At 32.1% G+C, this 16558-nt stretch overlaps 1 protein-coding gene across 4 annotated transcripts in view; it reads left to right on the forward strand.

Annotated features, from left to right (window-relative positions):
• BAZ1A (bromodomain adjacent to zinc finger domain 1A) overlaps positions 1-16558 on the forward strand; it is an 82271-nt gene that overhangs the window by 41480 nt on the left and 24233 nt on the right. For 3 of the 4 annotated variants that reach the window (XM_015590604.2, XM_025047919.1, XM_025047918.1), the window contains exons 7-16: positions 1633-1767; positions 2832-2931; positions 3631-3797; positions 5449-5544; positions 6297-6435; positions 7704-7850; positions 11566-11661; positions 11790-12014; positions 12944-13109; positions 13365-13478. In XM_015590604.2, the coding sequence (XP_015446090.1) occupies positions 1633-1767; positions 2832-2931; positions 3631-3797; positions 5449-5544; positions 6297-6435; positions 7704-7850; positions 11566-11661; positions 11790-12014; positions 12944-13109; positions 13365-13478 (1385 nt within the window). The remainder of the gene's footprint in view (positions 1-1632; positions 1768-2831; positions 2932-3630; positions 3798-5448; positions 5545-6296; positions 6436-7703; positions 7851-11565; positions 11662-11789; positions 12015-12943; positions 13110-13364; positions 13479-16558) is intronic. The other variant, XM_006913481.3, reaches the window with a different exon arrangement.

The following is a 16558-nucleotide window of genomic DNA, read 5'->3' on the forward strand; positions in this document are numbered from 1 at the left end:
TTATGTTTTATCTATAGATAAATTGAATATCAGATAACCATGTAAAATGATGCTTACAAAAAGTTAATGATTTCGATACTTGTGGTGAATTGCACTTGGTGCCTGGCACTTGGTAGTTAATGAATATATGTATGAAAAGTTGTATATGTGTATATCATAAATAGCCACTTGGCCAATTTCCTGTAATTGACAAATATCTCTTACACCAGTGAACAAAAACCCAGTTAGGAAAAAGTGGTGAAGGACATCAGCAGTTACTCACCAAGGAAAATAATCAATAAACATGAAAAGAAGTTCAACTTTACTTAATAAATAAATGAAAATTAAGGGACAGGAAACATTTTTTTCTTAGAGTGTAATGAAAGATTGTTAGTGGACATCTGGTGCAAGCACATGGGCACTTCCTCCCCCCACAAAAAAAAAAAAAGTTTCATGCCCAATGTGGTGAGTGTAGTCTATTGTTAGGAGTACCTCCAAGTACACAAAGATGTGGATATTTGTATGTATTGTGTGTTGTGTGAATAAGGAACCTTGACAGTGAATTTATTAAAGCCTATTTTGACCTTTTTTGAGTGTGTATATTTGAGAAGAAACCACTCATGTTCTTTATAGTCATGCTTAAAAGGGCAATTCTCTATATTCAGGGGTTATGTGGGATAGTAGATGACCATTTTAATGGAATTTATGTAAAATCTTAATAGATTCTTGATTTATTATGATGGCCAGAAGTGATTGAATTTTAAATATTAAGAACTATGTTCTTCTACTAAAAATGAAAATATACAGAAAATTGAAATCCCAGTAGAAGTAGTCCTATTTTGTTAATAATTTAAAATTATGTATCGTTTTCTTATGTATTTCCTGAAGATATTTCTGTAAATGGCACATGTTTTCTTTGAGAGAAAGAATGATGGTCCTGACCATTAGACCCAAAAAAACTTTCAGAATTGCTAATCAAAAATAAAAAGTCTAGCGTTGAATGAACATGGATAATAAAAGATGAACAAGTTCTGAATACAAAATAAAAGCAGAGAAACTCTTTTGAATTTAGCAGTTATTCTAGAACCATACCAATAAAAATGAGGTTGATTTCTCTGAAAAATTCTGAGTTGAAACTTTATAGGAATTTGTCAACATTTCTGCTTTTATCCAGACCAACTTTAAAATTTGATACATAAAAATATTTAAGTTATCACCCCAAAGCGGGGTGAAAAATCTAAATGTTCAGTAGTTTGGATATGGTTAAGAAAATTCATCGGTAAATACACTGGGTTTTAATATTAATATATGGATTATTTATTTACATAGAAAATCTCATACAAAATTAGGGAAAAGCAAAGCAAACAAAAAATATTGTACAAACTTAATTTTGAAATAGTTTAGAATTCAAGAAACTGTTAAAACACTCGAGTATTTTATGGTGAAGTAATTTTTTGAATTCTGGTTTTCCTTCTGGTAAAGCTGATTAATTATGTTTTTTAGAAGAATTGAGTAGACTAAGTAAAACGTATATTATTACACAATAACACAAGAAAATCTAATGTTTTTAACAGCAGTCTTATGACATGTTAGAGCATATCTATACATGGTTTACTAATGTGTTATTATTGTACCCTATCTTTTTTTATGAAGGCATCATCTCTTTCAACATATAAAATAGCAGAACAAGATTTTTCTTATTTCTTCCCTGATGATCCACCTACCTTTATCTTCAGTCCTTCTAACAGAAGAAGAGGGAGACCTCCCAAACGAGGATCTATTAGTCAGGTACGTAAAGAATAGGTGAAAACTACCTTGTAAGCTCTTAATAACTATTCAAAATCAAGAACGGTGTTTGGCTCCCCCACCTCCATAGCCTGTAGGAAGGAACACATTCCTTCACACACAAAAAAATACATGTACTATATGGTGATAACTGCTCAGCACTGAGGCTTATAGAAGTTTCAAGTGTGAATTAGACATGGCTCTCATGCCAGGGAGATTTTATACCACAGTGGAAGCAAGCATATAAGCCATTAGTAAAATGTAAATCAGGATGAAATAAAGGAATAAATTATGATATTTAAAATATGAAATAAGAAGATCACATTAAGCATGTTAGAGACATTATTTGCACAAGAAATAAAGTAAAAATAAACTTGTGACATGGTTTAGCATTGGCCACGAGGATATTCTAACTGGTCTTTTCTCTACCTCTTATATATTTAATGTCTACACCATCTAGTTTAAAAGGTACCCCGGGAGATTTTTTTGGTTTCTAATGCATATTTTTAAGTCTCTCTTTATATGTTATCAGTTGTTTTTATGAGAGGTTTTTGTACTAATTTGTAGAGCTATAGAATTAATTCATATTCTGAATTGTTGCTATGATTAGAGTTAATAAAAGTTTGGTTATAAGTTAGATGGCAAAAAGGACAAAAACTATGATACATCAAATATAAAATAAAAAATAACACAAAACAAACAAAGACAAACTCACAGATACAGACAACAGAATGGTAGTTACAAGAGGGGAAGGGAATGGGAGAAGGGCAAATTGGGTAAAGGGTCAAATATATGGTAACAGAAGGAAACTAGACTTTGGGTGTGAACACACAATAGAGTATACAGATATCAAATTATAATGCTGTACCCCTGAAATTTATACAATGTTATTAACCAATGTTACCTCAATAAATATCTTTTTTTTAAGTTCAGTTATGCTTTAGAATGAAACCTCATTTTGATATAAAGAAAGCATAATTGATGAGAAATTTTTAATTTTTTGGTTTTTACTCTTACTGTTAGAATAAGGCAGACTATCAGTTTGTAAAAGTTGTTGTTTTTTTTAGGAGGACATTATTGCTAATAAACAGACTATTGCAAGTTATAGGAACAAAGCTACTAAAGAAAGGGACAAACTTTTGAAACAAGAAGAAATGAAGTCACTGGGTGAGTTTTAACGTTTTCTCCAAAACTGTTTCAGTACAGGAAAGAATATTTCTGTGTCTGGGTTGGGAATGTTTCTAAAATGGCATATTTCTGGGGTGCGTGCGCACGTGTGTGTGTATTTTTAAGTATAGTTATTTCCCTCTGGTATCTACTGATTCTTAAGCTAAATGAGACCTCTGCTTATCTCTTCAAGCAATATTTCAAAGTATAGCATATCTCCTGTTAAACTGACCTAAGGCTAGATTAAGCTAAGTTGGAATTCCTAGGTCTTACAAACTATTTTGAGCCATTTCATTTGCTTCACACAGCCTCATGAAACATAGCTTCCCAAACTTGAGTCATTTGGCAACTTAATTAAAATAAAAATTTCTAAATTAGTAGGTCTGAGTAGAAGAAGAGATTCTGCATTTCTAACAAGGTGTGATGATATAGATATATCCTTGCTGCTGGTCTTAGGACCACACTTTGAATAGCAGGGTTTCAAAGGCAGGTAAATGTCCCAGTGCAATAGTTTGTCTTAAATTGAGCCAACTTGATTTTCCCATTTTAAACACCTGCTGGCTCCCTCTAGGAATTTACAACCCCTATCAGTCTCTACCGGTCTCATTTAACCATAAATTATTTTAGGATTCTTTTGTTACACTAAAAAATGTGGTGTTTTCTGTCTGTGTACAGTTCTAAGTTTGACCTTTTCCACAGCTTTTGAAAAAGCTAAATTAAAAAGAGAAAAAGCAGATGCCCTAGAAGCAAAGAAAAAAGAAAAGGAAGATAAAGAGAAAAAGAAGGAAGAATTGAAGAAAATTGTTGAAGAAGAGAGACTGAAGAAGAAAGAAGAAAAAGAAAGGCTTAAAGTAGAAAGAGAAAAGGTATTCATTCAAGTATTAGCTATGCTCTCTGCATACAGTAAATAGTGCTTTGCATATTTAAATTCATGGTTAATTTTCAAGTGCTTTTGCCATTTTCATTCACATTCACATATAGTTTTGCATAGAGCACTGATAAATAGTATTGGTTTATTTCCCTTTTGCTTTGGAAAATTTAATGAATAATTTAAGGTTCAACATATAAATGCATACCTTTACACCTCAAATCCCCTTCTAAAATGCAGTTCTAAAGTTGATTTTCTTCATTTAGATTTCCAAGTATAGGAAAGGTGTTATACATAAAATACGTGGTTAGAAAAATACAAATAAAAAAAATAAAATCTATGACTAACAAGAATTATTACAGTGTTCTTATTTTCCTTGAAGAATAAGGTATCTGTGATAATAGGGTAGTTCAGCAAATCTTTATTATAATCTTTAGTGCTAGATATTCCTTAGAGAATTCTATAGCTGGCTTTTTCCAAAGACAGTCATCATTGGTTTTCTGGGATTTTCACAAGTAGCCTTAGATGATGATGATATACAATTTGCTCACTTAAATTGCCTAAAGTTTTTTAAATCATTTAAAATAGACCATTGGGATAGAGGTTGAGGTATCTAATATATGTTCATTCCAGAAAAGGTAGGGAAAAAAAAAAAAAAAAACCTTGTAATCTAAATGGTAACATTTAGAGATAGCATTAACATTTCGATTAATTTCTAGTCTTTATTCTGGGTCTTAAAAGAGATCCAGCATTTATAATTTCATGTACTTTTTTGTTTAACATTATTATAAACATTTTTCATGTTATTAAATTAAGGTGGAATTTTTAGTGACTGCATAATAGTTACTTGAATAGATATAGGTAAGTGCTTTATAAATTTTTGCTCATAAATAATGATAACTCTGTTCAAGTTTGCAAATTAAAAGTCCCGTTTTTGGATTATGTCCTTGGATAAATTTATAGAAGTAGAATAATAGGTCAAAAGGTAAGAACATTCAAAAAACTTTCTATTCACATAGGTAAGTATTTGTTTACCAAACAGGTTGTGCTTATTTACACTATTAGCAACAGTGAATATGAATACCCATCTTATTATATCCTGTAAGAATTATGTTGGGGCGGGAGAACGACTTATTGCAGCAGACTGCTTAAAGCACAGTTGGTAAGTTCTGTAACCATCTAGTCATTTTATGTTGAAAATTTGGTAAGTGTACGTCTTTTTACCTTTGGTGTTCCTAAATTTCAAAGAAAAGTATAATAACATATAAAACATTTATTGGAAAATAATTGTAATAAAATATTTTATTTATACTCTGCTTTATTAGATACTTTTTAGGGTCAGTACTTATTTTGCAGTTTCAAATACAAGAACCGATAAGTAAGGGTTTCAAAAGACCAATGAGCAAGAGAAATGGTCTGGATTAAAAAGAAAGAGTTTACCAGCAGTATTTTAATATTGCTTTTACTGACTTCTCCCTCTGTGTTTCCCTTTACTGTCAGTCAGGTTTAAATGAAACCCAACTCCAGAGTTCCTGTTTCAGTAGGTCTGTGGTAGGTCCCAAGTAGTTGTATTTTTTACAAGTTCCCAGGTGATGCTGATGCTGCTTTATCAATTTCTTGTAAGAACTTTTATTAACCTTTTGTTTTAGGAAAGAGAGAAATTACGTGAAGAAAAGCGAAAATATATGGAATACTTAAAACAGTGGAGTAAACCTAGAGAAGATATGGAATGTGATGATCTTAAGGTATAAGCACGTTGAGTGACGTTTTGCATACATCCATATTCTGTGTGCCCTATGTGGCTTTGCTGATGAAATCTTTTTTTTTAATAGTAGCCTCTTCATATTTAACTAAGGGGAAATAGCCAATTAAGCAAATGCTATATTTAGTGTTCTAAGGTAGCATTATTAGTATTTTATAATAAGCTTTAATAATGACTTTTATTCTACAGAAATAATTGTTCAATTGTATGATCCTTAATAATCCAGTAATCACTGGGCCAAGCATTCATTTAGCTTTTTGCTAGATTAAGATTCTTCCCATCTCCAGAAATGATCAAAATATCTCAACTAAACTCATTCATCTCAGTCTCTAAAGAACCATTTCTAAGTCAGTAGATGGTAGATTAATTCTGTTCCATATCCTAAGGAGATACCACATTAATGATAACATCGGCACAGCTAATGCCTTGACCTCAGAATCTAAGGTAAAAAAACCCTCTTAACTAGGAAATGTAGTGAGAAATACACTCCAGCCTAAGGTTACGTTTTTAGTTTAATGAAGGAAAAAGACCCTAGATACTGATTTAGTAAAGTTGGAATAAGGCCATGAAATCTATAATTTTTAAAGTTCTGAAGGTGATTATGATAAACATCCAGGGTTGAGAACCACTAGTCTACATGAATTAATTCCTATTAGGTAAAGAGTATATCATATCTGCTTTTTATAATTTCCTATACCTAGTTCAAATAGTTATATAAATTATGTAATCTTTCAGGAACTTCCAGAACCAACTCCAGTGAAAACTAGACTACCTCCTGAAATCTTTGGTGATGCTCTGATGGTTTTGGAGTTTCTTAATGCATTTGGTGAACTTTTTGATCTTCAAGATGAATTTCCTGAAGGAGTAACCCTAGGCAAGTACTATTGCTATGTTAAAATTAGTGGCTTAAAAGAACAAATTATTCTCTCTTAAAGTCTATGGAATCACTGAACCTAGCTCTCTAATTGTCTCTTGAGGTCTCTCATGTGGTTACTGTCAGTGGTTAGAACTGGAGTCATCTGAAGGCTTACCTGGCTAGATGTTCAAGATGGCTTCTTCACACACATGCCTGGTACACCATGCTCCTCCTCATGGCATCCCACTCCAGCAGAGTAGCCTACCCTTATTATGTGGCAGCTGAGGGCTCCAAGAGGCAGGACACAGAAACTTCCAGCCTTCTTAAAAACTAGGCCTGGAACTGGCAGGCCTTATTTCTGCCACATTCCATTGGTCAGGCCTGATGGGATTCAAAGGGGTGAAAGAATAGATTCTGACTCTTGAAGGTGACATGGTAGGTAAGTAGGAAGGGAAGGAATTGATGTCAGCCATATTTGAAGACAAGTTGTTGCTACCTATAATTTGTGATTCTCTTTTGCCTTTGTACTTAACATACTTTTACTTTGTATAAATGTCATTTTTAAGAGTTGAATTAGTATGAGGAGGGCTATGGATCCCATTTTGGATTTTTAGCTGTCAAATAGTAAAATAATTTTCGTAAGATCCAAGACAAGACTCAAAGACAGAATTATAATGCCACTCTTATTTTAATAATAATGAATTCTTCAGGAGGGCTTTCACGTTCCCTTAATTTCTCTTTATGAGCTAGGTGAGGTATGAATCACTGTGCCTTACAGATCAAGAAGGTCTAAACAATGCTAGTTTAGGTAAGATAAATTGGATAAGAAACATTTATGACTTGGACACAATATTAGGATTACACCTAATGCTGATGCATACCTCTCCTATGCACTATTTGGTAAACAGTAATGTTCCACATAGCTCTTAAGAACAGTGGTACAGTAACAAATCGTTGCATCATTATTCAAATGAGAATAAAATTATAATTTTTAATATGTGCCTTAATTCACACCTTAAATTTAAACTTAGTTGAAATATTGTATTGATCTACTGAAGCTAATTCGGCCTTCTTAAATGTGGTGATTTTGGCTTATGGTTTTATTGGAATTTAATCATTATAAATTGTTTTTTTGGTTTTGCCTTGGATAATACTTGGCTCCACTTTGATAAATGGGCACTTAAGAAAATAGTTACACAAGCTATTATTGATTAAAATGTTTATTATTCCATTGAAGTTTTTTTAGTACATGAACAGAACTTTAATTTTAAACATTTTATTCACAGAAGTGTTAGAGGAAGCTCTTGTAGGAAATGACAGTGAAGGCCCACTATGTGAATTGCTTTTTTTCTTCCTGACTGCCATCTTCCAGGCGATAGCTGAAGAAGAAGAAGAAGTAGCCAAAGAGCAAATAACTGATGCTGACACCAAAGGTCAGAATTCAGAATTATTGCTGATTGATACTAACTGTAGTGCAACTCATTTTTGAAGGTTATTTTAAAATTAACTTGGTTTTTACAGTTATAAAATGTAATTGTTCAAGTTACCTGATTCTTGAGTCATATACTAACACATTATCAATTGTTTTATAAAAACTTTGATTTAATGTATCCTGTTTCCGATGCATAAAAATTCACAATAAGAAATAACTGTTGGGAGATATCTTGTTAGCAGAATCTTGGTACAAAAAGGTGGTACATTCCTCCATTCAGATAGTATTGTTGGCCTTAGGAAATTTGAGCTCATTTTCCTTTATGCCTGGTCCCACCAATAACAGGTTTATGATGAGTATGCATCCAATGTTGGTTCCATTTTGATTTTACAGCCTGAGTTCAAGCAAAATATATTTTCTAGCTTCAATGTTAATCACATAGACCCCCTATCAAGACCATTTTAACAATATAGTACCAGTTGTCCTCTCAGATAACTCTGTCAATTAAATGAGATTTTACTAAAGGGAAGACAGAAGGGTAAATCCGTTTATAAAACATCTAAAGATTATCTAAGATGGTGGTACTAGTGCTAAAGATGGGATTATCTAAAACAGTGTAGCAAATATTACTGTAGCCATTAGTTTGCCTTAGTGACCAATAACATCACAGGGTTCTTGACAAGGTTCTGACCCTAATACAAGATATAAAATTGTATTTAATTCAGGATTTGAAGCAGATGACTATTGTAGTTTTCGAAGTCCTGATGGCAAAAAGTGGGGTAACAAGATGGTTGTATTGGAAAATCAGCTAGTGTAAAGGAAAAATAAATGTGACTGTTGGTGTTTGTATTGTCATTATATTATCAATTCACAGTTTGTTCCATCTATAATTTTTATAGCTCTATTCTTATATAGGACTGTCTATAAATATAAGATCTACCTCTGATTATTGGCCGTTAAATAAAAGTTTTAATGCCCTTTTTGAAAATATGTATTTAAATGTTAGAGAAGGGGAGAAAACATACCTTGGAATTTTTTTACCTTTTTACCTTTCTCTCACTTCCCAGTTATTATTGGCCACATTTTATATGGTTATTTCAGTTTCAATAAGGGCCCTACATTGTTCCCCCAGGTATTTTCCATATGTTCTCCCATCTCAGTAACAAGAAAGCTTTTCTACAGTCTTCCTGTGAGCAATTGAATAGTTACATGGGACTGGATATTCTCTCACTTCCTCTTTAGCTGGTCTCGTTATAAGTAAGGTGTTTCCTGCTATTTCTAGAAAGGGGGAAGTTGTACAGAAGGGAATAGTATGAATTTATCTTAGTGATGAGAAAACTGAAGTTCAATGAGGTTATTTACCAAAGATCACATAGCTAATAAGTGGTATAAGACACTATATATGCATTGTTTCATGCTTATATCACCCTTGTGAAGTAGATATAATTATTTTCTGCCTTTTACATACAGAGAAACTTAGACTTAAGGAGTTTAACTTGCCCAAAGATACATGGCAAATGAGAAAGTGATGGGATACAAACTGAAGCAGTCTGGTCTAGAGCCGCATAGTGACTATACTACATTGCCTCATAATGTGGCCAATAAGTTGAAAATTTGAATATTTGTTTCCCTAGCATTGCCTGTAGAATTATGTGTCTTCAAGAAGATCTAATTTCTTGGGTCTTTGATCTCCCTGTTTTTATATCAACTCTTGGAAATTTTGACCAGCAATTTCTAAAATCTTATACTAAATATATCTCTTTCTCTGTTTAGTCTTATATCATAAATTTCAAAGCCTTTCAAAATATGGGAACAAGAACATCCTCCTTATATAAAATAGTTTCGTATATTTGTTGAGATATTGTTTAGTGTAGGAATTTTATGTACTTAATTCTAGATTACTATGATGACAAATGTTTCTTTCAGATAGTCCTAATATATACACTTCAACTATATATTCTCTTGGTATGATGTACCCACATGACTGTCTCTAAGCAAATGCTAGAGTGATATTTACAGTTTCTGGAGAGTACCATTTAGTAGATAATTGAGTTAAAGAATACATATTTTAACATGTTAGTTTAACACAAAAGTAAACTGTCATTTTGTTGGTTGTCCATTTCCTAAGTCCTTTATAGCCTTTGTCCTAGGAAATCATAACTTACTATGGAAAAAATAGGTTGAACATGGTGATTGCTGCAAAGGAAGAGAGCCAATACACTTTTACAGCTCTGCAACTAGGACTATCGTTAATTTTAGAGTGCGTATAAGTTTGTTTGGCTTTATATGTAAAATGAAAATTGAGAAAGTTTTAGGTCTAGTATTTCCCTGGTGAGGAAGAACATAATGTCTGTTTTTGGACTAGATTCACGGCCTGGTAGGAATAACTTCTACATATATGTAAAATTTAATCAGATAATTTCTCTTTTGTGGTATTGTTTATGCTTTATGTACCATGAAGTTGTCAATGTTTGTAATCAGACAAAAATCCCAGGGCTGCCTTTTTCATTTAGTAAAGGACAGCAGTTCTGTTCTCTAAGGTTCATTTTGTGAGTTTGTGAACTTGGGGAGGGGAATCATATAGTAGAAGGTTAATGAACCACAGAATCAGTCTCACCCAGTGATTTTTCAAACTATAATCCGTAGAGCCCTATTATAAGTTGCACAGGGATGCCTCGGTGCCACTACAGGAGAGTTGAAAAGATAAATGGGCAGGATTGTTATCTCTGTACCCCATTTTAACAAGGGCATCTTTTATCTCTTTTATATGGGGCTTCTAAGAAATATTTGAAGAATTTGAAAACCACTGGTCTAGGGTCACCTTTTCAAGAAAAATGAGGCTGATTAAGTGACTTGTCTAAAGGCTACATAACTAGGAACTAGGGACTGGCAGAGCTAAGACTAGAATATACATTACCTAACTCAGTCTGAAGCTGTGTTTACTATATTATGATATAACAGAAGGGTTTTTTGTAAGCTTAAATTTTTTCATAGTTGACACTTTAATTTTTTTATCATCTATGTATTATAATTAGAAAAAATTATGTATACTAATACTTTAAATATATCTGTGCTTATAGATTTGTTCTTTAGTCCTATTTGTAAGCTAAGCACTATTTTCAAAGCTAAAACAATTTACTTAGAAGGTAGAGGAAAATCTTCCTATTGTTTCTTGGATTGGAGAGTTTTCCAAATAAAAACAGACAATTTAAATGAAGAGGATAAATCAATGGTTAAGTGGCAGCAGTGCTGTCTTTAAGTTCTTTTAGCTTTTTTCTGTGCTGGTTTTGTGATGATTACAACCTGTACTTTGCTATGATTCAATGTTAAAATATTTATAAAAGATTGGATATCTTCAAGTGGATTCTGATTTTCAAAGTAGATTTTTCTAAAGTTATATTGAGCAAGGAGATTTGTTTTTCATTCTAAAGTGCGTTTTACTATTTTTTGGAATGTGTATGTGCATTTTGTTGGTAACTTGGAAATTGTCTTCTTGTTAAGTAGGGAAAATATTAGTGTGTAGTGCATGTCATAGGATTTATAGTTTTAGGTGGAGACTAGGCAGAATGTGAATGACGCTTGTTGTACCTAGTGTTGGTTCTTTTGAGGTTCTTGAATGTTAAGCTGTTGCTGTTTCTTTCATCATTTTAAAAGGACATTGTTCCCAAATATTCAAGCTTGATTTGCACTAGAATAAAGTATTTATTTCCTTAAAGATTTAACAGAGGCTTTGGATGAAGATGCAGACCCCACAAAATCTGCACTGTCTGCAGTTGCATCTTTGGCAGCTGCATGGCCGCAGTTGCACCAGGGTATGTGTGGGCTTTATTTTTTTTTTTAATTGGATTTTTATTTTTAATTTTATAAAGGTAAATTTTACATTGCTGAGAATTTATTGTTTATATTCTAAATGACCACTTTCGTTTTTTAACAACTGTAGGCTGCAGTTTGAAAAGCTTGGATCTTGATAGCTGCACTCTTTCTGAAATCCTCAGACTACACATCTTAGCTTCAGGTGCTGATGTAACATCAGCAAATGCAAAGTACAGATATCAAAAACGAGGAGGATTTGATGCTACAGACGATGCCTGTATGGAGCTTCGTTTAAGCAATCCCAGTCTCGTGAAGAAATTGTCAAGCACTTCAGTATATGATTTGACACCAGGTAAACTTTGCAGGTTGGAATTTGTATAGCCTGTCCACTTTCTACCCTCTTAAGCCTCTTACACCCAGAAAACTAGGTAGCTGATGAGAAATTTTAGATGATAAACAGTTTTAAAAGAGAAAGAAATGATCTTTAAAAAAGAAGTGTTGGAATACCAATAGTAACCTAAATTGAAACTACTGTTGTTGTTCATATTAGCTTTAATTATTTATGATATTCTTCTCTTTTTCATTTGAATTTTCTGTTTTAAAAATTTGTGGTTAGTCTACTGAATCTACTAAGTTTAAAAGGATAAGTGAAAATTAGCTAGCTTTCATTTTTATTAATTAGTATATCAGAAGTTTAAACTGTAGCTGCTAAATTCTAACATTTCCTTGAACAAATATTTGAGGTATGAGAAACAGTATATAAAGTTAAAGTTAAAATAAAAAATTTTAAATAAAAAATTATAATATACAAATATAGAATTTAATTTGATATGCTTAAGAACATCATAGAAGTAGAGTACCTTTATTTCTAACATTCATATAGTTTTTATAATTTATGGTAGTGTTTTTGTGTAGTCTTCAGAATAGCAATTTGCCTATTGCGATTTTTTAAAAAAATTTGTGTGGTTACAATTTAGTTTTGATTTGAACCTCATATGCGAGCCTTAAAATGAAAACTTGAAAAAAATTCTTTGTAGTTAGAAAATTTTTCATAGTATGTAAGGTAGCCACTAGTATTTGAAATTCCTTTATGTCACATACTGTTAAATTGGACTCAAAGTTGTTTTTTTCTGAACACATGCCATTGGCATGTTTGATCTTAAGAGACTTTCCCCTATTTTTAGTAAACATTTTCACATTTAATTTAATTCACAAATTAAAATTTTTCAAACACAATTTCTTGTCATTAATAATACAAAAGTTATTACTACTTTTTGACAGGAGAAAAAATGAAGATACTTCATGCTCTCTGTGGGAAACTACTGACCCTAGTTTCTACTAGGGATTTTATTGAAGATTATGTTGATATATTACGACAGGCAAAACAGGAGTTCCGGGAGTTAAAAGCAGAACAACATCGAAAAGAGAGGGAAGAAGCAGCTGCTAGGTAAGAAATTATTAGCCAGTTGCGCTAATGAAAGCTGTTTAATTCTTCACATATAAAACTATATTTCACATTGGGCTATAATATGACATTGGCTTATAGTGATGTTTGATGGCTTTACTAAGGTTCTGAATGAATAACTATACATTAGGATTTTATTATAACGTTTGGAGCACTTTCCATAATTTGATGATTAAAGGCAAGATACCAAAGGTTAAAAGCATCAAATAGACTATAATATTTTATTTTAACTTTCAGAATTCGTAAAAGGAAGGAAGAAAAACTTAAAGAGCAAGAACAAAAGATGAAAGAGAAACAAGAAAAACTAAAGGAAGATGAGCAAAGAAATTCAGCTGCAGATATATCTATTGGGTATGGTTTGAAAGACACTGTTCATCTGGCTTTCCATAGAGAATAAAAATTAGCACTTTAAGCTTTAAAATACTTCAAAAACTTTTTAGAAAACTAGTTTTCTATAGGTACATAATAATTGTTAATGAGCCTATATGAAATTTACGTATAGATAGTCCTCAAGTATACATGTATTGTATTTAAAAAATACTTCCAGGAAATCTATAACTCATTTTCTCATAGAGTTAATGATAATTTTCCAGAAAACTTTTAATAATCTGTTTTTAACAAGTAATATATATCTAGCATTAATAGTAGTATCTTCCCTCTCCACCACTACATCATTGCAGTTGTACACTGTGTTTCACAGAGCCCCTCTGAGCTTGTTGAGGAGTAGGGATGAAATTGGAGATTTCAGTAAAAGGTATAAGTAAAGGATGAATGCACTTTAAGTGCTTTAGTGTCTGCCTAAGTATTTTATTGCATTTCAAAATATTTGGGATGAATATCGACTATGAAGACAAGTGGGAATTTTTCCATATTGATGGCAAACTATATTCAAATTTAGCAGAAATAATTTTTTTTTTTTTACAAAGTCTGCAAAGGAATGTTCTAAAAAATCTCAGTATTCCAAAATTAGTGTATTGACTTTTAAAATTAGTGTATCAACTTATGTAAAAATACCCTTTAAGTCCTAAGATCATAGGTCACAAACTTAGATTAACCATATTTTGTATGGCCGTCAACAATACTTTAAGAATTGAATTTGGATGCCTCAAGAAAGTTAATAGATATGACACCTAAAGCATAAGCAACCAAAGAAAAAAGATAATTGCACTTCATCAAAATTAAAAACTTGTGCTTCAAAGAACACTGTCAAGAAAATAAAAAGACAACCCAGTGAATTAGAAAAAATATTTGCAAATTTTGTATCCAAAATGGTTTAATATCCAGAATATATAAAGAATTCATACAACTCAACAATAAAAAGACAAGCCAATTAAAAAGTGAGGAGATGATTTTAATAGGTATTTCTGTAAAGAAGATATATAAAAAGCACAAGAAAAGATGCTCAATATCAGTCATTAAGAAAATGCACATCAAAATCACGATGAGTTATTACTTCACGCTCACTAGGATGGCTGTAATCCAGTTGAGAGAAATAACAAGTGTTGGTGAGAATGTGGAAAAAACTAGAACTCTCATACAGTGATGGGTGGATATGTACAATAATGCAGCTGCTTTGGATAAGTTAGGGCAGTTCCTCAAACAGCTAAGCCATATGACCCAGCAATTCTACTCCTAGTCATATACTGAATTAAGAACATAATGGTCACCCAAAAATATGTACATGAAAGTTCATCACATTATTCTTTTTTTTAAACACTAATTTGAATTTATACTAGCTTAACTTATAAAAAATTCAAAAACAAAACAAAAAAATAACATACAAAAACTCTGTTCTTTACAGCTCCATAACCACCCCTCTTGGTTGATGTCACAAAATTACATCTTTATACATTGTGTGCCCACATAGATAAACTAATAATTTTTTAAAAATACATTAGTTTCTTAATTGATGTAAAAAACAAGATTTGAAGTTACAAACCAAAGTTCTAGTAACACTGGCTTTTATACTAATATTTTTTTTCTTAAATATATTACATGGCATTATTCTTAATAGCCAATGAATGGTAACAATCCAGTTGTCCATCAGTCGATGAATGGATAAACAAAACAATATATCCCTTCTGTGGTATATCCATACAGCAGAATGGTATTCAGCAATAAAAAGGAACAGAACTCCTGTTACATGCTACAATGTGGATGAACTTTGAAAACATTATGCTAAGTGAAAGAAGCTAGTCCCAGAAGGTCATGTATTATATGACTCCATTTATGTGAAGAGTCCAGACATAGGCATATCCATAGCAGAAAGTAGATGAGTGCCTACTAGTAGCAGTGGAGAAGCGAAAATGGAAAGTGACTTCTATGGTGTTTTTCTTTAGGGATGATGAAAATTTTCTGGAATTAAATAGGGGTAATAATTGTACAACATTGTGAATATGCTTTAAAAAACACCAAATTGCATACTTTAAGATGGTGACTTTTATAAAAAAGGTAAAGAAAGATACGGAGGGACACTTAATAATGATAAGGGAAATCATGCACCAAGAAAACATAACACTTATTAATATCCATGTTCCCAATCAGGGAGCCCCAAAATATGTAAAGCAATTACTAACAGAACTAAAGAGAGAAACAGACCAAAACACTATCGTAGGTGGGGACCTAAATACCCCACAGTCGGGTATGGACAGATCATTCAAACAGAAAATCAATAAGGAAATAACATCCTTAAATGACACATTAGACCAACTGGACATAGTTGACATATACAGAGCCTTCCATCCCAAAACAGCTGCTTATACATTCTTCTCTAGTGCACATGGAACATTCTCAAGAACTGACCACATACTGGGACACAGAAATAGCCTCAACAAATATAAGGGTTGAAATCATACCATCCATATTCTCTGATCATAATATTTGAAACCAGAGATCAACTGCAAAAAGAAATCAGGAAGAACCACAAAAACATGGAGACTAAACAACATGCTACTGAAGAATTACTGGGTCAGGGAAGAAATGAAAAGAGAGAAATAAAAAGAAACAAATGATAATGATAGTACAACATACCAAAACTTTTGGGACACAGCAAAAGCAATCATAAGAGAAAAGTTCATATCATTACAAGCCTACTTCCAAAAACAAGAACAAGCCCAAATAAACAACCTAACGCTTAATCCTAAAAAACTAGAAAAGGAAGAACAAATGAGGCCTAAAGTCAGCAGAAGGAAAGAAATTGTCAAAATTAGAGCAGAAATAAATGAAATTGAAAACAAACAAAAAATATATATATAAAAAATACAACAAGGAGCTGGTTCTTTGAGAAGTTTAATAAAATTGACAAAACCTTGGCTAGATTCACTAAAGAAAAAGAAAGGACACAAATAAACAAAATCAGGGATGAAAGAGGGGAAATTACGACTGACATTGCAGAAATACAAAGGATCATGCAAGAATTTTATGAAAAAGTA

Source organism: Pteropus alecto, unplaced genomic scaffold, assembly GCF_000325575.1.
Source record: "Pteropus alecto unplaced genomic scaffold, ASM32557v1 scaffold104, whole genome shotgun sequence".
Taxonomy (NCBI): domain Eukaryota; kingdom Metazoa; phylum Chordata; class Mammalia; order Chiroptera; family Pteropodidae; genus Pteropus; species Pteropus alecto.